At 39.6% G+C, this 13,584-nt stretch overlaps 1 protein-coding gene across 19 annotated transcripts in view; it reads left to right on the plus strand.

Moving 5' to 3' along the window:
* LOC107199801 (poly(rC)-binding protein 3-like) overlaps nt 1-13,584 on the plus strand; it is a 501,970-nt gene that overhangs the window by 438,713 nt on the left and 49,673 nt on the right. For all 19 annotated transcript variants that reach the window (XR_001519308.3, XM_015617344.3, XM_015617343.3 and 16 more), the window contains one exon: nt 828-977. Coding sequence is in view for 18 of the 19 variants with exons in the window: in XM_015617344.3 (XP_015472830.1) it covers nt 900-977 (78 nt within the window). In the remaining variant the exon portion in view is untranslated. The remainder of the gene's footprint in view (nt 1-827; nt 978-13,584) is intronic.

Genomic DNA, 13,584 nt, shown 5'->3' on the forward strand with positions numbered 1-13,584 from the left:
AATATTCCTTCCTGCCCGCATTTTTGTTTGTGCTGATAAATGTCCTTGCATTAATAAACTCATAATGCAGCTTGTTTATCCCTTCAAAGCCAGCCCTTGCAGCTTTCATTAGCATTTTAGGATATTTATGGCTTTGTAAATAACTGAAAATCTGCAATTTGTCATTAGGAATTAAGAAAAATCTTCCTTCCACTTAGGGCTGAAGCTCAGCTTTGGCCTTTGAGGGACTGAGCCACCTCTGGGCCTCATAGACAAAAACAAAGTCAGACAGTGCCCAGATTTACAACAGCAAGTGGCTCTTAGTTATTCAGATGTCTTTGATAATGTGTCATCCGCTGTTGCTGGCAGGGATCAGTGTTTAGGCTCAGAATTAATTTCTTTCTAGCTGGAGAGAAAACAAAAATATCACTTCTGCAAGAGCAAAAAGAGAAAGAGGTAGTAACAAGAGAAATTAAAACAACACCAGGCACTTGTAAAAAAAATGCATGTATAGATATATGTATATAGCACATACACACTGAAGAGGTTAACAAAGTGCTCTTCAGAAGAAAACATATTTCACTCTGCTGTGCTCTGTACTTTCAACTTTGAAATACAGGAAGTTAAGAAAATTTTAAAGGTTTCAAAAGGGAGTTTATCTTGTAATTGTTGAAGGGCTAAGGAGTTGGATGGGGAGGGATAATAATCAAAGAAGCCTTTTCAGCACTAAACTGTAGTCCAGAAAATCAAAGGAAGGAATGTTAATTGGTTTGTACAACATGATATTCTCAGTTCAGAGTAGCTTCAGCCACTCAATAGTACTTTTTTTTCTTTCTCTCTCTCTGTAGGTTAAGTGAATAGAAGAAAAAAAATAAAAGAAAAACGAAGCTACTTTCAAGTATTGAAGATACAAGGCCAGGATGAACACGAAGGACGGAAAAGTGTCTGAAGGAGGTCTCAATGTCACTCTTACCATACGCCTTCTCATGCATGGCAAGGTGAAGCATTTCCTGTTGCCTGTGTGTTGAGTGTGTGTGCAGCTACCAGCAGAGCCTGGCAGTAACATTGACAGAGGGTCTTCTCCTCCTCCACCTTGAGTTAAAAGCACCATTGACACGGCCAAAAAATCACCCCCTGCCTTTCAGGGAATCCTGCTGAAGTTCACACTGCAGCCCGAGCTCATTGAAACAAACGCTGCCTGTAACTAACCCGTTTTGAGCGGATCTGGCAGGAAAAAAAAAGTAGTTCTTCCATTGATAGTGAGCCAGATTGGGCAGACCCTTGCAGGAGGCTGACCTGCATAGAGCTCGCCTTTCTCAGCATTTGCTGGGTTTTTCAGGGTTTTTTTTAGGATACCAGAACATTGAATTGTGTGAGATAATTGCCACAGAGTTAGTCTGTTTCTATTGAATGCAAATGGGGTAGGGTTCTTCATTATTCTGGTGTAACATCTCATCAGAGTGAGATCCCCTGATATGCTGGGGATTTGTCCAGGTCCCTACGGGTTTGGGTTGGAAGGTTGACTCTCATTTCCTTTCTGTCCAGTGCAGAAGTTAAAGCATGCAGATAAGGGGGAAATCACTGCCATAGACAAAGTGCCAATTCAGTATTGTCAAACTTAACAGTTTGGTTGTTGCTTATTTCACATCAACAGATCATAAAGTGGGCTTTTAATTAAAAAACACGTTTCATATGTTGGTTTGTATTATTTGCATCAGGCAATTCCAGGCATTTTTAGGCTTAATGAATGAATGTTATAAAAAGGAGGTGGTTTAGTCTCTTCCTTAACAGGGAGCAGTGAATATATAACACATGTTATTTTGGAGATCAAATTTGTATATATAAATCTAAAAAAATATTTTTACTCCTAGAATTTAATTTTATAACTAAAATACTTTTACATTTTAAAATAGTGGGTGTTTTCAACCTATGAATCTATGAACATACATATGATATACCCATAGCACAAAGAGGACACTAAGGTATCGCCCATTCTGTTTTACTTATGGAGAAATATGAGGGGGCACAGCTTAAGTTTGCAAATTAAAAACCTCAGAAATTAGGTTATGTCAGATCAAATTGTGTTTTTTCTCAGAAATGATCTAAGCATTTTGATTTTTTTTCCCCCTGAAATATTCAGCTTCAGGCAGGCATCTGGTGTGTAAATCTGCATCTTAAATAGGGATCTGTCAAACAAATTTAATAACACTCTCTCTTACAAAACCCACCTAAAATCTGTACACGTGTCTGTGCTCAAAATTAGGTCTTCAGGGTTGATTCTACTGGTTTCCAGTAAAATCATGAAAGCATTTGAACACCTCCCAGTGGATATAAGCAGCCCTACTGGTTGCAGTCAAATTCCCATGTGCTTAGGTGATGGTGTTTTGGGCTTTTTTTATCATTGTCAGACAGCTCCGCTTGTTTCAGAATCATGCCTTTAAAGCAAAAATCAAGTATCTGTCATTTTCAGGACATTTTATTTAAACTGTGGGCTACGATTATTGGGATTTTTTTTAATCAGAAATTAAATCAGATAAAGTTCATTTTCTCTGTTAAACATCATTGATTGTGTGTGCAACCACTTTTAACAATAATGGATGTTATGTGTCCATCCTTCAATGCATATGTGGCCCCAAGGGTCTAAATTAAACCTACAAAAGCTACAAAGTTCAAATTTTACCTGGATCTATACCATGCATCCTCAGTTAACAAGGCACGATGGGTATTCTGTTAGCTCCACTATGCTCTAATCATGTATCCTATTGTGCCTAAGTATTGGAAAGAGTATATTAAATCAGAATTTATTTTGGTGATAAAAGTCAGATGCTTTCCATTTCTTTGATATAATTTCTGTGATTTAGAAATAGTACAGAGGAATGAAGGATGTCTGAGTCAATATGAACTGAATGTGAGAAGACATTCTGAAAGCTGTATATGCCTCTGGAAATGAAGAAAAACATTTCTAGACTCTTCCTTGGAATTTGTTGTGGAAATTGCTGATCTCTAATTAATAATTCTAGACAAAACAGTTTGTCTAGTAGCAGAAGTTGGTCTGTAAATAACTGGTCATAACTTGAGAGAGAAGAGGGGAAATAAAAAGGTTTTTAAAATAGCAGGAGCAAACTGGATTCAGTTATTTTTAAATTAAGATAATTTTAATGTTATTTATTAATGTATTGCATGGAAAAATGAGGACCTCTCCCCACTAACCTTAACTCTCTGTCTAAACCATTATTACCAGTGTACCTTTGCATAGGGAAGGCCTATGTGCTTTGTGTTATTTGCTTGCATTTTGATTGGAAATCCCTAACTTGTGCTACTGGGTTTGCTTATCTTGACTGTGAGTCCTGCAGACTTAGGAAAATTTCATCATGTACTTCCCATGTGATTTGTAAAGAGGCTTTAAGTCAAGAATGGACATCTTAATTAGGCAATTAAGGTAAATTCTATACCTGCAGAAAAATTAGGATTTGTATGAGTGGGCAAACCTCTGCAAGATGGAAATGAATAAAAAAAACACCACAACAAATAAATTCCATGGCAAAAAGAAAAGACATTATCATGTGGTGAAAGGAAAAGCACTAGGAAGAGTCCTGAGCTTTGGGAGAACCAGGGCCAGTTCTCCCCAGTGCAGGTAGGACACACTGATCAGTACCTTTGCTTTATCTTGCTCTGGGGAAAGGAGCACCTGCACATCCAGCTGAGCTCCTGCAGGGCTTTGTGCAGCCTCTGGCTGAAGAGGCTGGGATGGCTCCTGGGAGCACAGCCACCCAGCCACAGCACAGCAAGGTTTGGGAGCAGCCACCTGGCAACAAGGCAAGGCACAGCCTTGATATTCTCATGGCAGCTAACATGGTGTTAAGGGAGAGCAGAATTATTTTTTTTTTTTCAGTGAAAGTGGAAAAAGAATTTGTGCAGGCCCTCCAAAAACCCAACCCTGAGAGGTATAAAAGGTTAACCTCAGGGCAGCCTCAGTGTTTCCAGGGCCTGGTATGAAAGTTGTATGCCTGAGCTGGGACTTCAGAGATTTTGTGATGATGTAAGATGAAAGGCCTAATTTTCATCTTGTGCCCTGTTACATCAGTGGAAAAGTTATGATGGTGTTACAGCCCTGAAGAGAAATCATGAGCAACACAAAACATTTGTCACATTTTCTTGTGATGAGTTAGAGGGCAGGTGTTGGTGAGGATGCTGCAAGGGCAGTGCTGAAGCATTCCTTGCATCCACAGAGAAGCAACTGTCAGTGTTTGTAGGAAATCTCAAAAGCGAGATTAGGAAAAAACTTGTTACGAGGATGTGTGAGGAGGGGAGGAGGCTGCCTGGGCATGCTGCAGCATCCATCACTGAATGTTTAGAAGGACAAGTCAGACAAAACTGAATTCGTCCTGTAAAGCTGCACTTCACAGGCGCTGCAGCCTCTGCTGCTCAGCACCTTTCTGACTGAGTTACCTGAATGCTGCTCCAGGGAAGTCAGAAACAGATGACCCTTTGAAGGACATGCAGCTGGATGTATAGAATATGTTAAATAATGCAGATAATGCATTTTCATCATTTATTAATGAGAAAGATGCACCACATTAAGAAATAAACCTATTTCATACATTTCAGTAGAGAAATACAGAGAATATGAGTTGAGGCTGTTTACAGTGCCCTACTTTAGTATTTTCCATCTGATTATTGCTGTTTCTTGAAGTAAAATAAGTAAAATCACTGTGTAGGAAAGAGACGTGAAGGAATATGGGTATTTTATTATCTTTGTCTACTTCAAAAGTATAATTTCTGGGAAAGATTGGAGTATTGCAGGGGTTGCAAGATTTCTGCTTCCAGCAAAGGCAAGAATAGCAATATTTGCCTGGATCAGATCACTGTTTTTGAAGGGCTTAAGGAAGACAAATGGATCATATGTGCATTCATGGGCAAACAGCCCCCAGCCATCAGAGCCCTCTATAGGGAGAAGCAGAGCTCAGGCCCCAAAAGAACTGTATCTTATACTTTTTCTTCCTTTCTAAATCTTTGTCACAATAAAAATTATTTTGGCTCTTTGCATGTCATAGGGTATAGGTGTAGAGCTCCATGTTTCTTACCATTCCTTGCTCACCTTTTGCTAAATTTTCTATTCCCATGATTTGTGGCTGATTTATTTTCCTTGCTTACTGCCACAGGTAATGAGGTTGAAAGACTGGGAAATTGTAGCCTTGCCCACAGGTATCTGCCAACATGCCTTAGCACTTGACGTCTGCAGTGGTCTTGAACTAGGTTTGTTCAGTTCATGCCCAGAAAGAAATAACTGTTGAAAAAGCACCTATTTTGACTATATTGGATAATAATTATATAATTTTGTACTAGTTTGGTTTTGTACACAGCCAGTGTTAACAGGCTGATTAAGACTCTGGAGACTTAACATTAAAGTTTAATTCTAGATGTCGATAGTAAAGAGACTGTGCCAGTAGAAAGGTCTTAAATCTCAGGAAAGCAGCTTAATGGAGATTTAAAGCCAGGTCCATGAGGTGGAACAGGAGAAAATGTTCAAACAGGCCAGCACAGAAAGGGCAGCAGGTCACAAATCTGCTGAGATCCACCATAGTGGTGGTGCAAGTATCTCTGCTTCCTCCCTTCAATACAAACCTGCAGGAGAAATAATGCATTGTTTCAAAAGGCACTGTGTGAACACATCCATTGATCAAATCATATTGGGTGCAGTGAAGTCTGCAAGAAACCAAAGTAGAATATAGTAATGTATTGAGTCTGAGGAATCTTTTAGAAAAAGAGAATGGAGTTCAGTAATAGAAACCAAAGTGGATTAATGAAGTTGGATGGTTAGGAACAACAAGGAAATAATTTACAGGTAAGATGAAGGAGTGAAGGGAAAACTGGCAGGGAGGTAGGACTCTTGCCAAATACTGAGAGATATAAATTGGAGAGTTGAGGCAATTAAGTGGAGAAGGTAATTTAGAAGATACATGTTCAGTGACAGAGGGAAATCTGGAAAGCATAAAAGGCTAAAAAGCATCAGATGTGGCAGTGTCTAGAGAGTGGCACATTTGGGATATGCTAAGTCAGAGAGGAAAGCTATTTCAGCAAAAGTGTGTGTAATTTTGGATGTATGGCGTTGGTGCATCATGGGGCAAAGAGAAGGTAATTATCTTACTGTTCTGGCAGAATCACACCTGCAGTTCTGTGCTCAGCAGCAGGTGCCACGTGTGTGAGTGATGGTGAAGACAGACAGAGGGGGAATTCACCGAAAAGTAACAAAAGTTACAGGAGACTGAGGAGACTGTGCTTAGCTTTCTTCAGACATTCTCATAAATACATGGAGAGAATAAATACAAATGTTATAGATTGTAGCTATGTTGAATGCTGAAGTGCTTGTAGCTGGAAATAATGGTATAAAATACTATTTTGAAAATAAATCTAATAAGGGAATCCAAAGAAAAAAATCTGGTATTGAGATTTTCATTATGTTCTGTAAGTTTCCTATGCAAATTTTAAACATGTCCAGTGAAGAGTAGTATATGGACTATTAGATTGTATAATCTGCTTTGATGAAGGAAAGATATGATGACTGAGTGGAGCTTTTCTTTCCCTGATACCATTTGATGGTATCAGTGATGAGAAATGATACATTTCTCATTCAGCAGCAGTGAATTAGAAAGATGTAACTGCAGTCAAATATTTGGGTTTGGACAATACCCTATGAGTGCCTTAGTTTTTAGGCACTAGACTTCCAGCACTTACAGCTTAATTTTACATTCCCTGAGGAACTCAGATATCTGAGTTCGAAATTATTTTAGCAGGATAAGAGGGTGACTTGTGGCACTGGAAGTACTGGTTACAGTGACTTACATCTAGCTTCAGTGATGACTTTCAGACATGGTGGTTTACTTTGTGGTGCTACATACAGAATTTTTACAGAAAAAGAAAGAAAATTTAGACTCATAAAGTGATGGCTTACACTTAACAGCTCAAATACGGAATAAAGTCATTAAGCGAAATTGCCTTTTTCATTGGTACAGAAAATACCATTTTAGCATAGGTATTTCTTTTTGGCCACTTTTTTTGGTGCCTGCTTAATTGCTTCCCTGAAAGACCATTAAGCAAGTGCAGAAATTAATTTTTCCCCATCTTAATGGTATAGACCTCCTCCTTTTCCATTTTTTGTCTTTTACTTATTGAAATACAGAATGCAACAAAATAAGAATCACCTTGTCAGTAATACATTCCATACAAGCCATAAAATGCCAATCAAGCCAATGTTTGTTCCATTTTTCCCAGCTTCCACAAACACTGTCAGAGTATCATAAGGATTGACTGTTCTGCCTATTGCTATTATAGTTCCTGTTTTGTTTGCTTGCATTACTGTGATACCTGAGAGCTCTGGTCATGGAACAAAACTCTGCATGCAGATGCACAGCACAAGGTGGATCTCTTCTCAGTGTTTTTGTAGGAGCAGCCAAGATACTCTCACTAGCCTCAAAAATCAGCAGAAAGGAAGAGAGAGAGTTTATCCAGCTCCTGAGCACTCTCTGCTCCCGAAAACCATCTCCACAGCTGAGTGTTCCAGCTTTTACCAAACAAAATCTCCTCTTTGGTCCTGTAGTGGGAGAAGGCACATGCCCTACTTTGTGCTGCTGCTTCAGCATCACAGGTGCAGGGACAAGCACAGGGACAGAACTGGGTTTTAGGTTGGTTTTGGCAGGGAAGGCTGGGAGCTTAGGTATGAAATTGAATGTAAACTGGCTACCCATGTGCTATCACAAAGCAAAGGAAAAATGCCCATTAGCACAGCTGCCAAAAAAAATGTTGGATGTACTTGCAGAAGATGCATAATACTGGTATCTCCATCAGAAAAATCATAATTTGTAGATTTCCTCATACACTACCATATTTGTCAGCATGAGATCTGCCTCAGTAAGGAAGGCCTTGGACTGCAATAACTTTCTAAATTAGGGCTGTGCGCATCAGACAGTGACTACTGAAGCATCACCTAGGAACATGAGATCTCACATGTCAGTGAGGCTAATCCCACATAATCCCAAAACACAAATCAGATTCTCAGTTTATCCAAGGTAGCCATTTTTTCTCTGAGGCTGACACATTATGTCATGTTTCCAAAAACTGACTTTTCTTCTAGTCTTTGAAAAATGTTGGTGCTGCACATGCTCCATGCAAACCCATTGTTCAGAATGTCTTTCTGGAACACGTTCTTGGGAACTTTCATGCAAGCATATTCATGAGTTTAGTTGACTATTGGCAACTCTATCCTCAGGTGAAGGTGAGGAGAGAGTTATGTTACGCCTCCTTATGGGTGGAAGAAAGACAACTGTCATGTGCTGTTGCCAGGACCCCGCTGTGTCCCACAATGGGTGTGTTTCCCCACCATGGGAGGCTGCATTTCTTTCCTTTCAAAGCTGTTTTATTTGTAGACTCCAGCCCTACTCGTTCTACCTTGTCCTTGCTTCACAGAAAGCAGGTTAGCATGTGCAATCAGAGCATTGCCTGAAGGAATTTCAGGATGGAGCCTGTGCTTCATTGGATGTTTTGAAGTGAAAGCATATATTCCTATATATTATTTCTTAAATGTGTTTTCCTTTTAGATGTGGATTTATCTCAGGGATTCTATGAAATTTTTGTTCCATTTGCCCCATAGCACTGATAATAAAAGCTGCATAATAGAGCAAGACCTGTGCCTTTCTATGGTCCCACAATAGCTACTTGTTTTCGTTTTGATTTTTCAGGACTCAGTAATTATTAAACCAACCTTACACTTAGAAAAAGTCATAGAATTTCACACTTTATGTTTACAGATCAAAGGTTAATCTTTAAACTAAGGTTTATTATAATTTGTAAAGCTGCTTGTTTTCTTAATATGACTGATTTCTTTCTCTTGTTTTTCAAAGGACATACCAGATAATTGATTAAGAAATAGGTTTCTTCTACAGCCAGTTTTATATCTTTGTTTAGTCATTCTTACTATCAAGAGCTTTGCAAAAGCCTTGACTCACAGGCATTTTTGCTGCCTCCTTTTGTTCTGTTGGTGCTGCCTCACCTTCACCACAGATGATGCAAAATCTGCAGAAATAGCTTTCTGCTCCTTGATGGTCCACCAATTCTCAAGTGTTCATTAAGATTAAAATTAATCACATTCTTGTGAATAAGGTGTGCAAATAATTACATGCTACATTTCAGCATGAAAGAAATCATCCCTGTTTTTACCATTGCTTTTCCTCAGGTTATCTGCAATGAATTGGCTGGTTGGTTAGCAATATACTTTACTGATGCTGGGCAGTCTCCCAGGGTTTGTTGGTGAGGTTCAGCTCTTGTTTTATACTTGATTAGAAATTTCCTACTAAAGAAAATCATAATGACAACTCACTCACCCAGGCTTGAGAATTATCTTCAGGCTGAAATCAGAACACAGATTTCAAATTTTCCTGGGGTTTTCCAAAACAGCTCTTCGAGCACAAGTGTGAGACTCTCCTGCTTGAGATGCAGTCACCAGTTGGTGATGCCCTTTGGAAGGTATTACCTGGGCTGGGTATGTAGCACCATCAGAAACTCAGGCCCCTTTGATGAATCTCAGGATAGGCACCCCAAATTGTTCTCATTCCTTGAAGGAAAGTTGATAACCATCTGTTTAGTGCCTGCATGTGTATATGGACTTTAAACATAAGTAAAGAAATATACCTGTGTGTATATGAGTGTGGATTAGTGGATGTAGGCAGACACATGCAGCATTTTGGAGTCATCCAGATGATGGGTGCTGTGGCACAGCTGCTTCTGGAGAGTGGGTGTTTACATGCTGAGGCCAAGGAGTCTAGGTAGTACTTTAAGCTCTGGCATCAGCCTGCCAGATGGGTTGGCTTGGACCTGTCTTTTTCCCACTGAGTTTTAGTTCCCCCCTTTATAAATTCTTTTCGTGCACTGCTGTTGAAATGTGGTTATATGAAACTCAGGAATTGTTATCATATAACTTTTTCCACTATATTTACATGTGGATGGTTAGTCAATAAATCAGTCTGAAATTGATGATAAATAGTTACTAGCTAGCTTAAATTCCTGAGCACTGGAAAACAGCAAATAATTCAGGAGTTGTTAGTATTTAGTATATTGTAAGAGTCAATTATTTGCTAATGCAGCTAAACCAAACATTTGTCTGACCTCCACTGAGGCTGAACTTGACATCAGCTGTAGGAGTCCACTCAACAAACTTTGCATATGTTAGAGTCAGCTTAGTCTGCTTCTACTGCAGATGAGAAAAGCCAAAAACCCTTGGGAGTACACTTCTCCCCTCCCTTTTTAGGAACAAAATATCCTCCATTATCTCTCCCTGGACTGCAATGAGGGTTGGTTGCCTGACTTACACTGAACTCCTAACTTGTAATGAACCAGTGTAGGTGACAGACATCTTATGCACTTAACTACGACACATTTGGTGTCTGGCAGATTTAGAAATATTTTATGAAGAAGATAAAGCCATTAAAGTAACCTTGGTTAGAATAATGCTAAAAACTTGAGTGTCATAAAAATGGTGTTAGGTATCTCATTTAGCAGTAAACTTATTTCGTGTTGATATAAGAAACTGTGTGAAACAAATATTGGATGGTATAAAGAAACATTAAAGGTTTGGTGAAGTAGCTTCTGTAGTTTGAAGAATGAGGTGAAAAGAGTTTTGATTATTCTGTGGCTGAAACAGGTTTTTCATCATAATTAAGTGTGATTTGTTGTCACCAGTACTTTCTAGGAGCTTTCCTAGAAAAAGCTAAGGCCCCAGAAAAGTCTGAAGTGACCCATTTAAAACCATTATGTTTTTTGGGTGTTTTTTCCCAGTAATCTGTGTAAAGCAAAATTCTGAAAAAATTCTGAAATGTCCATGTGAAGTTAGTGCTTCTCTCTGCCCCTGTGACCTTACCTCACATTGCCAAGCAGAATCCCATCTCCCACGGTGGATGGAGAGGTGGCATTGGCTTGGATGTTTTGAAACTGGCTTAGAGAATAAGTTCTAAAGTCACCCTTTGATGAGGGGGAGAATTTGAAGTACTCCATATGATTGCAGTAACTGCAGGAACTGGTCACCAGTCTTACTGAAATATTATTTTCTCAGTGGTATTCACACAGTTCTTTCACTCACTTATTTGGTAGCTTGTACTCTTTGTTAATAAATCACAAGGTGACAATCGGTCATGGATCGGTCATGTAGAATTCCTGTGCCCACTGAAATATAAAGCAAGGCTCACAGAGAATTCAGTGAAGCAGCTTGAGAATCTTTTTATTTTATGTTCTCCTTTGCTTGTTTAAATACTCCTAATTTCCTTGTTGGTAATGTACCATCTTTTTCACCAATGCTACAAACAGTACATTGCTTTTCTGTTCCTAAAGCAAAGTATGTTTTCCTATTTCCAAGGAAGATATTTTTTTCATTTATTACCCATGACCCATCCATGCATTTCTGAAAGAACAGCATCTCTCATGAAGACCCAAGATGATCAAATGGATTGGGACAGAATTTGTATTAAGTTTATACTGACAGAGCCTTGGAGGTTCAAGACCAGGCCTACATATTCTAATGAAACTTCAGGTGTACAAAACCTGGAGTTGTACCATGGACTGAAATATGCTTGCCCATAGCAACTGAAATGGAAATGCTCTCACCCCTAGCAAAAGGTCCTTCTACTTCCTAGGAATTTGTTTTATGAACATAATTATTTCTGAAAGCTGGAACTGAGAAGAATCGAAGAAGTTTTTAAGATAAAACTGCTAGATGTGCTAAGTGGTCAGATAGGAACTACTGGACATGAGAGATTCCCAAGGCTTGTCATCACTGAGAGCCTTGTTCCCTGTACTGCCCATTCAGCAATTACTGACAGATTGGCAGAGTTATGATAATATAAAAATAGAAAGATCTCAAAAATCTGGGAGAATGGGTGTCCCAGATTTGTGTAACTGCTAACAAAAAAGCTGCATCTCATTTGATAACTTACACAGCATGCTGTTATGGCTGTCTCAGCTGCAGGAAAAGGTGTGACATAAACCCAAATATGAAGAGAATATTACAATGATTTAGTTACAGGACAGAAAACTGCAGTGAGCCCTTTCATTGCTGTTCTCACAGAGTTGCTTCCCTGCACTGTATGTACAGAGGTGCAGTCCCAAGTAGACACAAGCAGCTTTGCCAAAAACACACGGCTTTATGAAGTGTAAAAGTCTATTCTACATTGGCCAGAAGAACTGTAGGTTTGTAAAGCAGATACCACTGGAAAATTCGCAGCTTCTTGTACACACTGTTCTCAGTGTGTACAAGAGTGCAGAATGGCATCTTAAAAGAGCAGTTGGAAGAGAAATAAAAAAGGGAAATGGGAAATAGGAAAAACGCCGTTTGAAAATAAACCTGGGAAGGGGCCTCACCGGACTGAGAAGCTTTGTGGCTAATAAGGCATTGAATTCCGTGGGTATAAGGCTATGACTGAAGAATCATGGACTGATGAAAGTTGAAAGGGACCCTCAAAGGTCTCCAGTCTGACCTCCTGAATGAAGCAGATTGCTTTGGAGCAGGTTATGCAGGGCCTTACCCAGGCTGAGTTCTGACACCTTTAAGGATGATGATTGTCTGGGTGCCTCTTTCAATGTCCAGCCATCCAGCAATTTTTTTTTTTCCTCACATTGAGTAGGAATTTGATACTGTAGCCTGTTTTCCTTACTGTACACTTCAATAAGACTGCCCTGTCAAGTGTTTTCTTCTTAAGAAGAAATGTAGTTCTGTCAGCCTCTTCTCATGTGCTCAGCTTGGGGGCCCTGCATTGAATTCACCTCAGTGTGTCCTTGTCTGTCATGTACTAGGAGCCCAGAACAGGCCACAGTCCTCCAAGCATGGTCTCACAGAGGAGGACAAGAGCCATTTGCCCTAGCCTGCTGCCTACACTCCTGCTAATATAATCCAGCCTTTGATTGATCAGGGGTGCACTGCTGATGTACTCATTTATTTATGTTGAAGTCCTGAGTTAAGACCCTCGGGACTTTTTCTGCAAAGTCAGTTTTAAGGTAGCAAGTTTTTGTCCAGCTTGTGCTGCTGCATGGGCTTTTTCTATCAGACATGGGGCATTTCATATGATTTTGTTCTACTCCCTGAGGTTTCTCTCAGCCCAGTTTTCCAGCCTGTCCAGCAGTGTTGACTCTTCCCCTCAGTCTGGTATTATGTGCTGACTTGCAGAGAGCACAAAGGAACGGTTTGCCAGAGTTCACTGAAATAGGTAACTTCTCACTGAAGTCTTCATGTCTTGTGAGCAGGATGTGAGGAGTTGCAGGCACAAAAAGCTTCGTGTTATAAGCTTATAAACAACTGGCAAAAATAACTCAAGGTCACTGCAGGTAGCTCTTTCCTGCAGAGTGAAGTCAGTACCACTTTATCATGAGTCCATCACTGGATAGAGCATCGGAGGACAAAAATTTCAAAAATTCTACACTTTGGACTGTGTTCCAGGATGGATCACACTGAAGTGGGGAGAAATGGTGTATCATACATCTGGGACAGCTCAACCATCTGAGACAGTCTTTAACTGTGGAAATAGCTTTCACAATTCCTTAGTACAGAAGTTTATTTTTCTTTAACTG

Source organism: Parus major, chromosome 2, assembly GCF_001522545.3.
Source record: "Parus major isolate Abel chromosome 2, Parus_major1.1, whole genome shotgun sequence".
Taxonomy (NCBI): Eukaryota; Metazoa; Chordata; class Aves; order Passeriformes; family Paridae; genus Parus; species Parus major.